We start from the raw sequence: 15,232 nt of genomic DNA, 5'->3' as shown, positions 1-15,232 counted from the left end.
TGGTCCAGCTGCCCAAATGGATCACCAGCATGCATCGATACCCATCTTTTTTTTTTTTTTTTTTTTTTTACAAGGGTGCTGAGAGTCAGACACTAGCCCTCACACTTACATTGCAAATGCTCCCATCTACTGAGCCATCTTGCCAGACTTTAGGTTTTGAAGAAGCTGGTGAGTCCAATTTGGGGGAACAATATCTAAGTCCATTTGCTCTGCCTCAGATTTATTTTTACAGAAAATAAGCTAATTTATTTGCTTCATAATAAACTACATTTTGCTTCAGGAGAGAAGCAGGATGGGAAGAGGGAAGGAAGAGGAAGCCAAGGTGGCAGCTATTCTGAATAAGTTGCCCTGCCTGGACCAGCGGCCTCATAAAACCTGAGAGCTTGTTAGAAGACTAACTCTCTGGCCCATCCCAGTCACCTGCACAAGAGCGGTGGTGTCTGTCTGGGCCGGGCCCAGCAGTTTGTTTTTTAACAAATCTTCTGTGATTCTGATGCCCACTCAAGTTCAAGGGTCCCCATGGTAAATATCCAAATTCACCACCACACCACCATAGAATGTTTTCTGAGATCCTGAGAACTGTGTGGATGGTGATTTGAGGAGGACTGTGGAGAGGCACCTGTAAGGAGGTGACACTACCAGTGGGTTAGTGGAGTAAGAGAGGAGAGGAAGGAGGAGGAGGAGGAGGAGGAGGTACAAGAGGAAAAGAAGGGGGATGCTACACCTCCATGACAGGTTGAAATCTGTGGGTCACATGATCCCCAGGGCAGACCCAGGTGGGCATGTTTTCCTTGCTTGAAGGCAGGCCTGAGAACCGAGGAAGGGAGGCAGCCACTTAGAGGCCCACTGACGTGGCAGTTGACAAGTGACGGCACTGGGCTTGAAGCCCTGAAAGGAAAGGAACACAGTCCTGTCTTAACGTCTGTGTGCTGGGGGGGGGGTGGCATGTGGGAGTGGGGCACATTCCAGAAACGAGAAAGAAGGGAGCCCAAGGGAAGAAAGGACGGGAAAGCATGTCTGAGGATGTGGGGCACTACACAAGAGTGCTTCCTTAGTCTCCGTCCTCATAATGTGCCCCCAAATGTACACACTATGTGGCGGGTGGTTTCTCAAGTCCTCTCATCCCAGCACCATGTCATCTCCTAAGAGGTGATACCCAGGTCCCTGCTTCCACAGCTTTTGATATGCGACCTCAGGGACCCACCAAAACTGTGGTATGAGGAACAAGTTTGGCAGATTGTTCTTGTGTAGCCTTTTCTGAGTTTCATTTCTGTTATGATAATAAAATACCTCGACAAAAGGCAACTTAGGAGGAAAGGGGGCTTATTTCAGTCACAATTCCAGGTTACAGTCCATCATGTCGGGGAAGCCACTTAAACATCTGGTCACAAGGCACACACAGTTAAGAGCAGTGAGATGTGAACACACTGCATGCCTAGAGCTCAGCTTGCGCTCTCCGGGCACACACCCATGCTCAGTCTCCTTCCAAAGCAGGCACCCCCCAGTCCTTCTCTACCTCTGTCTGGGGATGAGACAGCTTTCTCTTCAATGCACTTGGTTAGAGCTGAATGTGGTGGTATGCACCTGCCCTCCCAGTACTGAAGCTGAGCATGGAAGGCTGGGAGCCCAAGGCCAGCACTAGCTATGCAGAAACCCACTGTCAAAAACAAACCCCAAACCAAAACAACAGTGGCCAAACCCTTGACAGCAAACAGCAGGTCGTGGCTGGTTGGAATCAGAGGAGTGTCAAGATGTGTGGGAACAAAGGGCCAAAGCTAAGTTCTTTATGAAGTCCTTCCCCATTCACAGACGCTTTGCTGAGAGCCAGCCACGTACACCTGCTCAAGACACAGCCAGCGAAGTTTATCGCCACTTAGTCAAAGTTTATTGCCACTTAGTTATGGGTCTCAGCCCAATCAGGCATCCATAGATTTACATTCCTGGCTTGCTTGCCCCAGAGTTCAGATACAGGTAGTCTCAACCAGATTTTGGACTGTGCTGTGTTGTGCCTCCCACCTCACCCTGAGACAGGGTTTCTCTGTGTAACAGCCTTGGCTGTCCTGGAACTCACTGTGTATACAAGGCTGGCCTCAAACTCACAGAGATCCACCTGCCTCTGCCTCCCCAGTGTTGGGATTAATGGCGTGCGCTGCAACCACCACCTGACTTGTGCTGGGTTTTCTTTTCCTCCTCTCTCTCTCTCTCTCTCTCTCTCTCTCTCTCTCTCTCTCTCTCTCCCTTACCTGCATGAACCTATGTTCTAGAAACTTCTTTGTTCAGGTCATAAATAATTGTTTTTCTTTTTGAGACAGGGTTTTGCTATCCAGCCTAAAGTTGGTTTAAAACTCACAATGATCCTCCTGCCTCTGCTAATGACTGTGGTTCCTAAGGGATGTCATGGCACAATTGCTAGGACAAAATGGACTTTACCCCAAGACACTTGATGATTCATGAAAGGAGGGAAGACAAACAAGCTGGAAAAGGGTACAAGTTCCAGAATGTCTGCCATGGTGTCTCCAGGAGCAAAAAACTGGAAAATACCAGTATGGCATACCTGTCTACAGAGGAGAGGACAAATGGACTATTCCTGAGGAATATCACACAGCTATGGAAAGTGATTGACAAACATGAACATAATTTTTCATAATTCTGCTACATGCAGAATAAAATAGTCTGACCACATCATTATGAAATCAAACAGAACAATAAACTCCCCTGTCTATATATACTATGAGCAAAGATCAAAATGTTTGTGCTCGCTGCTTGGGCAGAGCTTGGATTTGAGCGTGTGGGGAGGTGGGATGGATGGCTGCCGCCCCCCTCCCATCCCAATCCAAATGTGAAGAGAAGAACTTGCCTCATCTTTCCTTCTCTTTAAACACTTTCAATATCAACGTCACTTATGATTCCACTGATCTCTCTAACCAGTCCAACTGGATTCCAACTGTCTGTTCCTGAATAGGAGTGTGCCATCTTCAGTGTGGAGTATGAAATACAAGTAGAGAGTGTGTTGGTCATGCTTGCTGGATTTATCTAGTAAAAACTATTCAAAGTGCTAGTCCAAGGACCTTCACCTACCATTAATAAAATACTAAAGCCCTTCCCTCCTCCTCTGTGAGACATGGACCCCTGTCCATAGGAGGATGCAGGGGTAAAGAGTCACGTGCTTCGTCCTGCTTTCTACTGGCTATGTGACTTTAGCCAAGTGCTCTCCTAAGAGTCAGTCCAGGTGACATAGTGGGAGACCTCCATAAAACCATTCTGGAGAGGCTGGAACCACACTGTAACTGGGTGTCCAGCACACCAAGAAATAGATAAGCCCACAATAAATGGGGGCTTTTTTTTTATTATTATTAAAGGTGAACGTTGCATCTATTTCTAGAAGATTCAGAAAACGCATCTGTTTGTAAGAACAACAAAACAACAACAATGAAAAAAAAAATCCAAACTCACACATACAGACCATCCCTCTGCTGGCGTGGTTGTGGGTGGTTTTCAGCCAGCGTGTGTTGTGGATGATACATGCTTGTTTGAGTTTTAGCTGACAGGCGGCCATTTTTGCTTGCAAGCTATCAATCTCTTCAATTTTCAACTCAGAGGCTGAGCCTGCTGAAATCTAGTTTACAAACCAGAGGAAATAAAAGTCACCTGGAGACAATGTATTGGCTGCCTTTTACTTCAAGGTTCTCAAGCCTTTAAATCTCGATATTGGATCCAATGGATCAATAACTACTATCTTAAAAAAACAAAACAAACATTCCATGGTTCAGAAGGAAGTTGTTAATTTTAGAGGAGAGCTGATAAAATCTCCTGGGAGTAGAGGTGCTGCAGAAGGACCTGGACTTCCTCTCCCAGTGCACGGACCTCCCCACCCACAGAGATTTCTGCCCACAGCTGCCTCGGTAACCACCTATCACATCAGTATACCCACATCCCGCCTGCAGTCAGAACTCCACATCCTGGGTGATCCTGGAGCACTGCATTCTAAAGGTGCCCACCAAGCTCACTTTACTACACGAATCATGAGGAAAAGGATGAAGTCTGCTAGTCAGCGTTGTGGCTTCTAAGTCTGCAGAAGGTCTGACCAGCTCTGTATGGCAGCAGGGATGGTGGGTATGAACTATGAGAAATGGCAGAGGTGGGGAGTGGGGTTCTTGCCAACTTCCAAACCCTGAAGGTGAACTACTCTGGCTTCCTTTTTGTCACTGAGAAAAAACACCTTCGAGAGTTGAGGGTCTAGATGGCTTATCCCTCCAGGTTATATACAATCTAACGTTGAGGGGGAAGCTGGGGCAGGGACTCAAAGCAGCTAACTGTATTATTACATCTGTAACTAAAAGCAGAAAGAAACAGTGCATTCATGCTGCCTGCTTGCTTGCTCTCTGTTAGTACTCTCTATTCTTAAGACTATTCAGAACTCCAAACCAGGGAATGGCACCTCCCACAATGGGCAGGTCTTTCCACCTCAATTAATAATCAAGACACCCCCCCCCACCCCCGTCCCTGCCATCAGGACGTGTTCACAGGCTAACTTGATCTAGAAAATTTCTCAGTTGAGGTTGTTTCCTCAGTTTCTAGGTTGTGTCAGGTTAATAGTTAAAATTCACCAGCACACCATCCATGTAACCTGACACCGGCCAGTCTTGGGTCAGTTTAAGACTCACAACCTTGTTGGGTCTCTGCTGTCTCTTGCTCTTCACAGAAGGTGAACTAAAACCACAACCTGAACACAGCAACTCAAAAAATCCCATTTCCATTTTTTTTTCACACCACCACCATGCACTTGGCTACCTTTCGGACATCTACATATTTAATAGCATCTCACTCAGATTCCTGCTCTTCCCGAGGTCATTCCCTGCCTGTCTGTAAATGACGACTCCACCTCTTCAGATGCTCTGGGGGGCAGGAACCTTGACATTACCCTCGACTCTGCTCTTTGGCTCACTTCTATGCAGCTCTTAGGTAGATCGTGCTGTCTCCACCTTCATGGAATCCTGAGAACCAGCCCTGGCTTCTCTGCTGCTCCCAGCTAACACGAGTCACTCTCCTTTCCCATCACAGACTCCTAGCTTGCGTTCCTTGCTCCCATCTGTGGCTGCCGACCATGACTTAATCTTTGTGTGCATGGATGCAGGCCTATGCATGCCACACTGCGCATGAGGAGGACCGGGAAAAACTCTGGGTGTCCACTCTCACCTTCCACCTTGTTTGAGACAGGGTCTTGTTGCTGCTGTCCATACCAAGATAATGGCCCATAAGCTTCCAGGGACTCTCTTGCCTCCATGCCTCTGTCTCCACCTTGCTGTGTGAGCATTGAGATTACAGACACATTCTACCATGTCTCTCGTTAGCTCTCGGAATGCACACTCAAGTCCTCACGCTTAAGTGGCAAGTGTTTTACCCACTGAGCCATCTTCCCAGCCTCCTCACTGGGTTTCTTGGATGTAGCTTTACAGTTACCGCCCAATTTGGAGCAGTTCAAGCCATTATTTTCCTTCTCTTTGTCACAGATTCCAATTATACTCATAGTAGATGACTCAAAATTATCCCAGACTTCATAGGGTTTTCATTTTCCAAACCTTTATGTTTTATTTTGGGCATTTTGTTTCACTAAGCCTTCAAGTTCACTAACATTTCCCCCTGCAATAGCTATTCTGTCATGAATCTAAGCATCTTTCGTCTTAGCCACAGTTGGTTTTATTTCTGGAGTTTGGGAGCTAGAGGGATGGCTCAGTGGTTAAGCGCATTTGCTTCTCTTACAGAGGATCCAGCTTCGGATCCAACCGAAGCTGGATCCTCTTGGCAGCTCTCAACCGTCTGAAACTGTAGTTCCAGGGATCTGACGTCCTCTTCTGCATTCTGAGGGTACCAGTCACATACACACTGGGTGTATACACATACAGGCAACAAACAAACAAACAACACTCATGCACATAAAATTAAAAAACCTGTATTTCTAGAGTTTGAGTCTTTCTATATCATCTATGTCTACTTTCTAAACAGAACACAGCTGCAGTGTCCTGCTAATGCCACATATGTATCAGCAACAGGTTGTTCTCATCGTTACAGGTCACCTTCCCTGCTACTTTGCACTCCTACTAAGTTTTGACTGGCTACCAGTGTTCACAGTCGAGTGCTGTACTCCCGCACCCTTGAGCTTTGCATTGCAATAAGTTGCCTGAAAACACTTTCATCTTTTCAATTCACAATTTATGATTATTTTCAAGACTGGTCCTGGGGCTAAAAAGTTCCCACTAAGGTAAAGAAGCACTGCTAGGCACTCCACCCACCTGCTCACGAAGTGTGAATTATGAGTTTTCCCAGCCTGAGCGGTGGGAAGAGAAACAGTTATCAGCCTTCAGTGGGGGACGTTTCTCTAGTCCTCATGGGGTGATTCTTTTCCATCCAAAACATATGCTGAAGAAGCCACTGGCAGGCCCTCCACAGTCAGCCCCAGACTGCCCTCTCTCTGTGCTCTGGGGATCCACCAGTCTCAAGCACCCCCGCCACCCAAACACACACTAGCAGTAGAGGTGTGTGCCACCACACCTGGATTTTATGTAGGTACTGGGGACTTGAACTCAGGTCTTCATACTCTGTGTCGTGAGTACTTTATCACATGGGCCATCTCCCCAGATCATGTCATTTTATTAGCGTGTGTAATAAGATTGTCAGAGGCAACAAGCTCAACCTCCCTTTTCATTGGGAATCTGTAACCTGTTGGAGTTGTAAAGAGGCTCCAGAGAGTCTGGCCTACTACAATAATCCATAAGTCCTTTTGAGGAAATTCAGCACATATCATAAATTTTATCATGCTAACACAAAAGGAAAAAAGCCAAAAGGGGTATGGGGGAGGGTGGGAATGTGGTAGAGATTCCATTTACATCCACTCTTTCCTGACATTCCATGTTCACCATGGAGAGAGTAGGTCATGGCTGTAGGCTGCTGTTATCCCCAGCGTGGTTAGCTTTGCAATGCAAAACTGAAAACCCAACTGATCATCCCAGAGGAGTCTACAGACCCTACTCACTTCTGCAGCCGGGGTTCCCTTGTCACCCACCTTGGGTCCTGAAGAGCCTCTATCTATGTTCGGTTGCCAAGCATCTGGGCTGGGTTTCCCCAGGGAGCAGGGAAAGCGGGCCAGCCCACCAGCCAGCCTGTGTTCACACTCACTTGGCTGAAGGTGCAGAGGGCAGGCCTGCTGAGAGCCAGCTGGTCACCTTCCACATGCCAGCCCAGCAAGTTGGGGCCAAACTGCCTAGTTCCTGCTCTCCGTGGGTGTGTGTCCCTGGAACAGCTTCTGTGTGAGCAAAGACGCCTGATATAAACAGACAGCCCCCTCCATCCTGCTCCTGCAGGGCTGTTGCCAAAATTCAGTTTGAAGGGATAAAAGGCAAACAGGAATCTCAGCTCCTGCCTGAGAAGTTGTTTAAGCTAAAAGCAACCGAAGGCACCAGTCTGCTCAACTGCTCTGATTTACTCAGGTGCTCCCACTGTCAAACGGCAGGAGAGGCGCCTCTCTGGGGAACAGAGGAGGACTTCAAGGTATCTGTCGATTCACTGCTGGAAACTCAGCTTCCACACATGGGGAAGCTGGAAAAAGCAGGTACTCAACATTAGCAATCAGGAGGCTGCTGACAGAGGCGCCAGTGGCCTCCTGTGCACGGACCCCCTCCCAAGCTGTGGACACATTTCAGGGTGACATTTTTCATGTAGAAGAAAGAAACACACACAAAATAAGAGCGAAAACCTGCAGAGATGGCTCAGCAAGTAAAGGGGATTGCTGCCAAGCCTGAGTTCGATCCCAGGAACCCACATGGTGGAACGGGAAAACGGTTTCTTATAAGCTGTCCTCTGACTTCCACAGGCATGTTGTGGCATATGTACCCTTCACATACATACACACACATTTTTTTTTTTTTTTTTAAGGAAAGAAAAGAAAAAAAAAAGCGAAACCAATCAGGCAAAGTTTCCAACTTTGGAACTGTTTAGTTGAGGATTTTCTTAATCTATAATCCTATAAAAACACCCTCATGTAATCTACTCCTCCTCACTGTCAGGGTAGAATTTATGAGTTACATGAGCTGGGGCTGACACAAAGGCCTGTCATCCCAGTTATTTGGGAGGCTGATGCAAAAGGACAGATAGTTGAAGGCCCATACCAGGAGAATAGTGAGAGATGAGCCATTATATTTCTTCCTAGGAGCTCATGACGGTGTTAAGGTTGGGGTACGTGGTAAAAGCTTTTTTCTTTTTCTTTCTTTTTTTTCTTTTCTTTTTTTTTTTTTTCTTTTTACAGTTATGACAAATAGTGCTCCAGGCAGCACAGGGCTTGATCTGGTGACTCTCAGTGTCAGCTCACTTTTCTGAACCCAGCAACACCAGTGTGGCTCAACAATGCTCTCAGATGCCAATGGAAGATTCTAGGGCATTACTGAAGACCATGAAACAGACAGTAAATCCCACAGGCAAGCACTCTGAGTCCCTTTTCGGTCCCCTCTGGGCGAGAGACCTTGGTGCAAAGGACCTAGTCCCGGGGACAGCCTGTCTTCTAAGTGAGGCTTCCCACCTGTGTGGTTTCCCGTTCTACACTGTGGCTGCATCAGAGCCACCTACAGTGCTTCTGGGGGCACCGACAGCTGATGGCCTCCAGTGCACTGATAAAGTTAATCTGAGGGGAAGCCTGGGCTGGAGAGATCGCTCCGGGGGCAGAGTGCTTGTTGAGCAAGCCTGGGGACCCGGGTTTGAAGTGCTAGAACCCACATAAAGCCAGACACAGCAGTGAACCATCTGTAAGCCCAGCACTCCTACAGTGAGGTGGGAGGGGGAGAGGATTCCCTAGGAGCTGGCAGCAGCCAGCCTGCTGTATTTGTGGTGAACAAATGGACCCTGCCTAAACAAGGCAGACGGCAAGGACCTACACCAGAGGTTGTCCTCTGACTTCCACTCGTGTGTTGTGGCACACATGCCTCTCCCACCATACACACACACACACACACTGCATGTATAACAAATTCCCAGGTGAACTGATGCCGCTGTTCGGGAGACTCTGAGAATTGCTGGCTCCTACCCTCTGAGTGAAGGAATAGACCGACAGACAGCACCATCCCTGGCTACATCGGTTCCCAGTTGCAGAGGGTTTGATAACTGGAGCCTCTGCAGAGGCTCTGTTCCACAGGAGGCTGGCGGCAGACTTCTTCATGTAACTGAATTCACAACCCAGAGCAATGGGCAAAATCCTTAGGCAGCAGATGGGAGGTGTAACACTCACTTTGGGTGCCGGATATCGGGGAGAGAGCGATTCAGGGAGATTTTATCACTGACGTAGATGTTAAATCCATTTTCTCGGTATGCCTGGTCCTCTCTCTCAGCGTCAGTCATGGGGTAAGGCCTCCCCTGTTCTCCATTTCCTGGGGGCAGAGAGCAAATTCAGTGTTGCTGGTTTACCTGACATCTTCGAGGACTGAGACTGGGGAGCGAGTGACTGGGCTGCAGATACAGCCTGATGCCTGAGGCTGGAGAGGTGGCTCGGTGGTTAAGGGCATTGGCTGCTCTTGCAGAGAACTCAGATTTTAGTTCCAGCACTCACGTGGTGGCTCTACAACCACCTGTAACTCCAGTTCCAGGGATCTGATGTCCTCTTATGGCCTCCATGGGCACTGCACACATGTGGTACACAGACTTACATGGCAGCAAAAACACTCATACACATAAAATAAAATAAATACATTTTTTTTCTTAATCTTATACCTGGTCATGGGACATATTGGTTACTTCTGAGTTACTATGACCAAGGACCTGAGAAAAGCTTCTCAACAGAGGAAAGATTTATTCCAGAGGGTTCTGCCATTGTCACATGGCTCTGAACTTTTGTGCCTGTTGTGAAGCAGAACATAGTGGCAGTAGGAACGCATGGTGGAGGCTGCGGGGACACAGAAAGCAGAGAGAGGGAGTACAGGAAGAGAGAGAGCAGGGTGAGACTCAGCTCTAAGGATGCTCTCCACTGTTCGACTTTCTTCACAGAGACCCTAACTCCTACCCTTGCCTCCTTCCAATTGTCACCACATCAGCTTCATCAGAGGATCAGACCATTCATCATTAGGTCCCAGACCCTTCTGGGGCTGTTCTGGAGGCTTCACAAGATCGGAAGCCCCTCTCTCTTCCAAGGGTTTCTTCAGAAAGCTGGCAGGCCACTCACTGCTCTCCCAAGAAGTCAAATCCTCTCCCTCCCCCTGCCACCTGGACACCAGAGACAAGCTGCCTGGACACCAGAGACAAGCTGACTACATGTGGGGGACCAAAATATTTCCACTATGAAATATTTTGAGATCCAGCCTCGGGTTTCACTAAACACTAGCACCAGAAAGCTCTGGCCTACTACTGTATTGCTAATCCCAGCAAGTCTACTATTGTTTACCATAGCCTCAGTATAGGATGCTTCTTAGTTTGCATCTCTATGTCCCTAAGCATCTGAATAGGCCTGCACCTGGGCAGAGGGGCTAGGTGTGCGAGTAACAAGTGAGTACAGGAGTTAGGGGCGAGTGACCAGAGAGGAGAGAAGGACAGAAATGGTTTCTTTGTGGTCATGGGAGAACGGTTAAGAAACAGCCGAAAAGAGCAAATTAAGAAAAGACTCAAAAAAAAAAAAAAAAAAGACTCTAGTTTTACAACATGGAACTGAGAGCTCTCTAAAGATGACAAGATGCCTATGTTTGATCTTTATCACCGCGGGGTTGCTAGGAGTTTCTAGGTCCACACCCCCCCACTCAGGCCGAACCTCATGGCTGTCGTGGCTTGGAGCTGAGGCATGCAATGTGGACTACCACTAGATCATATATTAACTAAGCCTGCTTCCAGGTTGTGCAAGGAAACCTTTAAGGATAGACACTATGTTTTGTGAGACTGAAGGCTCTCTCTTCAGGCCCCCATGGGACCATCTTCAACAGTAGTACATCTCTTTCATCTTGGTGCCTTTCCCCCTAAAACCACACCCTCTCATCTTCCTCCCTATAATCTATAGTCATCAGGTCAGAGGTCCAAAGACCTTCTTGTCTCTGGAGGAGTCCTCACAGATAGACCTAGAATGAGCTCTACAAATCTTCCAGGCACTTCTCAAGGAAAAATAAAATCTAGACAACCAAGATTTAAAAGAAAAAGTTTTCTTCTGTTTTTTAAATTACACGGGGGCCGGAGAGCTGGATCAGCAGTTAAGAGCACTTTCACATAGAGGACCTGGGCTCAGGTGCCAGCACCCATAGAGTGCTTTACAGCCACCCACAGCTCCAGTTCTAGGGGATCTGATGCTTTCTTCTGAACTCCCCAGGCACTAGACACCTCCCCACCCCCCCCCACAGAGAGAGAGAGAGAGAGAGAGAGAGAGAGAGAGAGAGAGACATGCACAAGCACACACATAGTCACACACAGACAAAACATTTATACACATAAAATGAAATAAATAAATCTAAAAAGAAATTTTAAAGTGTATGTGTGTGTGTATCTCTCTCTCTCTCTCTCTCTCTCTCTCTCTCTGTGTGTGTGTGTGAGAGAGAGAGAGAGAGAGAGAGAGAGAGAGAGAGAGAGAGAGAGAGAGAGAGAGAGAGAGAGAGAGGGAGGCTTGTAGAGGCCAGAAGAGGACATCAAATCCCCTGGAGCTGGAGTTACTGGCAGTTGTAAGCTGCCTGACATGGGTGCTGGGACCAAACTTGTACCTCTGGAAGAGCAGCAAATGCTCTTAATTGCAGATCCACCTCTAGCCCCCAACAGTCAAGATTAATGTCACCCAAGTATCCCCCCAAATTGTTCAGGAGGGGGAGGGGTTCCAGCATTCATGCAGCCAGGGTTCTGTTCTTTACTCCACCCATCTTTTCCCTAGAGCCCCCCACAGCGACCCTGTACAGTGGAGTGGAGAACTCACTCTGCAGGTATACTGAAAATCATAAAAGGTGTGAGGACCGAAGCCCATGCTCCTTGAACTCCCTCCAGAGCCTGAAACCCATGCCCACTGAGTGCCCCTGGACAGGAGGCAGGTCTACCTTCTCTGAGCTGATGAACCCTGGCTCTCTCAGCTACAATTGCCAATTGCCTCCTCTGATACCAGCAGCATGTCTGGGGGAAGTCAAACGAGAGGCCACACGAGTGAACGCTTTCTGTAAACTGTAAAACACCAGATAAACTTGAGGCGATCTGATTCCCATCTAAGCAAGGAAAATGTTCTATGTAAATCAAAATTGCCACAAACAAGGGCTAGGACATAGCTTAATGGCAGAGCACTTGCCTAGCAGCTATGAGACGCTGGGCTGGGGTTGGGCCCTCAGTACCGCTGTAAAGAAATAGTAAATACATAATTTTTAAAATGCCATGGTGATAAAAAGATGCCTGGATTTCTCTTTAAAGCTGGGAGGTAAACTAAGAGCCACTTTATCTACTCAGCCAGGTCTGTCTGGAAAGTTCTACTTCGAGTCACAGATTCAGGGGACAAACGGTTGGCAATCTGTGTGCAATATGTCTGAGAGGGGCCTCTGGTGCTCCAAGAACCTGTGCTCTGGGGTTCCTGAGGGCTTCTGGTAACTGAGAACTGACATAGGGTCTGCACTGCTGAGTGTCCAAGAGTCAGCACCCCAGCTGCTGCTTAGGGCTGTCCTCTGTTACACTGAAGCTGTGGAGGCGAGGCAGGAGGAAAGAACTCATGCTCCAAGCAAGGCATCAGAAGACTTACACAGTGGAGGGTTGTGTGTGTGTGTGTGTGTGTGTGTGTGTGTGTGTGTGTGTGTGTGTTAAGGATCAGGCCCAGAGGCCCAGCAGAGGAGAGGCAGCAAAGGCCAACCACCCAGACCCCAGCACGGCATCCTGGCAAGGCTGCTATTTCTGTCTTCTCAGACAAGGTTCGCTGTGATGGTTGAGGAGGACCCTGGGTATGGAATGCCTGGTCTGTACTTAGCACTTCTCAGTGTCATCATTCGCCTTTTCTTTTCTTTTTTTCTAAATAGAAAATCAGGCAATTATAAATTAATTTTTTAAAAAATATTTACTCTTTAATACTTATGTATAATTTTATCTCAACAAAGGAGAAAGTAAACAGTCATTTATTTTTCATAATTTCCCTGCTGTTCCTTCTTCCCTTGCTAGCCAGCTCAATATTCTAATAATTCAGGCACAATTGTCTGGCCAGCTGGCTCTTTGCAGATGTTTCCTTTCTCTAATTTAAGCAGTATCCTTCCCCATTCATATAACATTCCTGGCATACAGAGTGGAGTACTGGTCGTCAGGACTGGGGATGCCCTGGGCACCCGCTCAGTTATTACAACCGTTTTCTTCTGAGCTTTGTAGTGAGCTGGTTTTGTCATAAATAATTTAGAAGGGACACCTTTAACCCAGATCATCACACACAATTTCAATCCCTCGGGCTGCTGTATCCACTTTCCACTCAAGCAAAGTGACCTCATATCTATTACCTCACTCCTCACCCTCAGAACAGCCTTCTGAGGCTTGCTTAAGCAGACTGCATGTGGTCATCCACAGATGGGAAGACAGAGGCTCAGGAAGGGTGGGTTTCATGGGTGGCCCCTTACGCTGGCAGCTGGCACTGGAGCTGTTCTGACTGGACTCTGCAGAGAAGAATCTCCACAGGTCTCTGCACCTCTTTATGTTGGCCCTTCCCCTGTCTACCAGCCTCACAAGAAAGATGACAAAGCCCTATAAGCAAAAGGAAACTGGAGCTGAAGTTCTAGAGCTGGTGAGGTACTGGATCCGCCTTCCAGACCTGGGTTCAAGTCCCAGATTGGCCTTGCTCTCTCTGTGTGACAGCTGGCAGATGACATCATATCTGAAGTGCAGGTCCCCTCTTGTTCAGTGGGCCATAAAGGCTGGTCAGGTTGCTGAGGGTGGATGCTCTCTGTTCATTCTGTGTCAACTCAAATCATTGCTACTTATTTTATTTAGTATGGGGCCTGCTAGAGACATGGACACTTGCTAACTGGAAGGTGGCAAACTTGAAGACAGTGGGTCTGGTATTGATAGGAGAGGTCAGAATAGGTGAAAGGTGGGAACAGGAATTAGGAAGGATGGTGGCAGGCAGGAATCGAACAAGAGGTCCAGATGCTCCTGACACACACGACACATGTGCACACACCCACGGCAGCATGTTTGCACAATGCCCACACTCAGCCCTGCCCTCCATACCTACGCGCTGCGAGTCCCTCCTGATGGCCTCCTTGTCATGCCAGTCCTTCAGCTTTAGTTCATCTCCCAAGAAAAATGTCTTTTTTGGTCGACTGTGTAAGTCCTTTAAAAAAGAAAATAAAAAGAAGAAACCGTGAAAATGAAGAAAAGGGAGTATCGGCAGTAACGAAGGTCCAGAGGCTACACTGCCTATGGACTGTTCAGCCTTCAGAGCGCCTTTCTGAGGGCCTATCATGTGACTGAGAGATGGGCAGAAGCCAGGGGGTTGCAGAAGCTCAGTGCCACCCCCTGGGTCAATGCCCAGGAGAGGAAAGAAAGACAGGCTCATCTGTTCACTCGTGGGAGATAGTGTCAAGGGTGTTGCTGCCCAACAGAGAGGATATGTGAAGCAGACATAGCAGTCAGAGCAAGCTGCTTTCCACACCGAAGAAAGAAAACAAGGCTAGGTGTGGTGGTACACCCCTGTAATACTACCACCCAGGAGGTAGAGGCAAGAAAACCATGAGTTCTAGGCTAGCTTGGCCTATACTGTGAGACACTGTCACACAACAAAACAACAGCAGCAGCAACAACAACAACAACAAAGTAGTGGCTTAGGGATGCAGTTCAATAGCGGAGTGCTTGCTTAGCATTCATGAAGCTCTGGGCTCTATCCTCAGCATGCCAAAGAAACAAATACATGAACTTAGATTTAGTAACATATTTAGTTTTTAAAGATGTATTTAATTTTTAATTATGTACCTATGTGTCTGTGGGAGGCCAGATCCCCTAGAGCTGGACACAGGTGTTAGGAACTGAATGTAGGTCCTCTGCAAGACCAGTGCACACTCTTAACCACTAAGCCATCTCTCCAGCCCCAAAATATATAACTGAACCCAATTCACTTTATCTAAAATGTTAGCATTTCAACAAACAATGTAAAATGTAATTATGAAATTTTTACTTCTTTTTTTATTGTTGTTGTTTTGGTTTTTACAAGATAGGGTTTCCCTGTGTAGCCTTGGCTGTTCTGTCTCATTTTGTATACCTGGATGGCCTCAAACTCACAGAGATC

The 15,232-nt window shown here is 47.5% G+C and overlaps 1 protein-coding gene across 3 annotated transcripts in view; it reads right to left on the bottom strand.

Moving 5' to 3' along the window:
• The window catches only part of Galnt10 (polypeptide N-acetylgalactosaminyltransferase 10), a 141,752-nt gene that overhangs the window by 55,006 nt on the left and 71,514 nt on the right, over window positions 1–15,232 (bottom strand). For 2 of the 3 annotated variants that reach the window (XM_027427436.2, XM_027427435.2), the window contains exons 2-3: window positions 14,179–14,281; window positions 9,272–9,410 (exon numbers count right to left, since the gene is read on the bottom strand). In XM_027427436.2, coding sequence (XP_027283237.1) covers window positions 9,272–9,410; window positions 14,179–14,281 — 242 coding nt within the window. Of the gene's footprint in view, window positions 1–3,453; window positions 3,617–9,271; window positions 9,411–14,178; window positions 14,282–15,232 lie in introns of those variants that run through there. The other variant, XM_027427437.2, reaches the window with a different exon arrangement.

This window comes from Cricetulus griseus, chromosome 7 (assembly GCF_003668045.3).
Source record: "Cricetulus griseus strain 17A/GY chromosome 7, alternate assembly CriGri-PICRH-1.0, whole genome shotgun sequence".
NCBI lineage: Eukaryota > Metazoa > Chordata > Mammalia > Rodentia > Cricetidae > Cricetulus > Cricetulus griseus.
The sequence above is the reverse complement of the archived record's forward strand: the minus strand, read 5'-3'. Positions and strand labels throughout refer to the sequence as shown.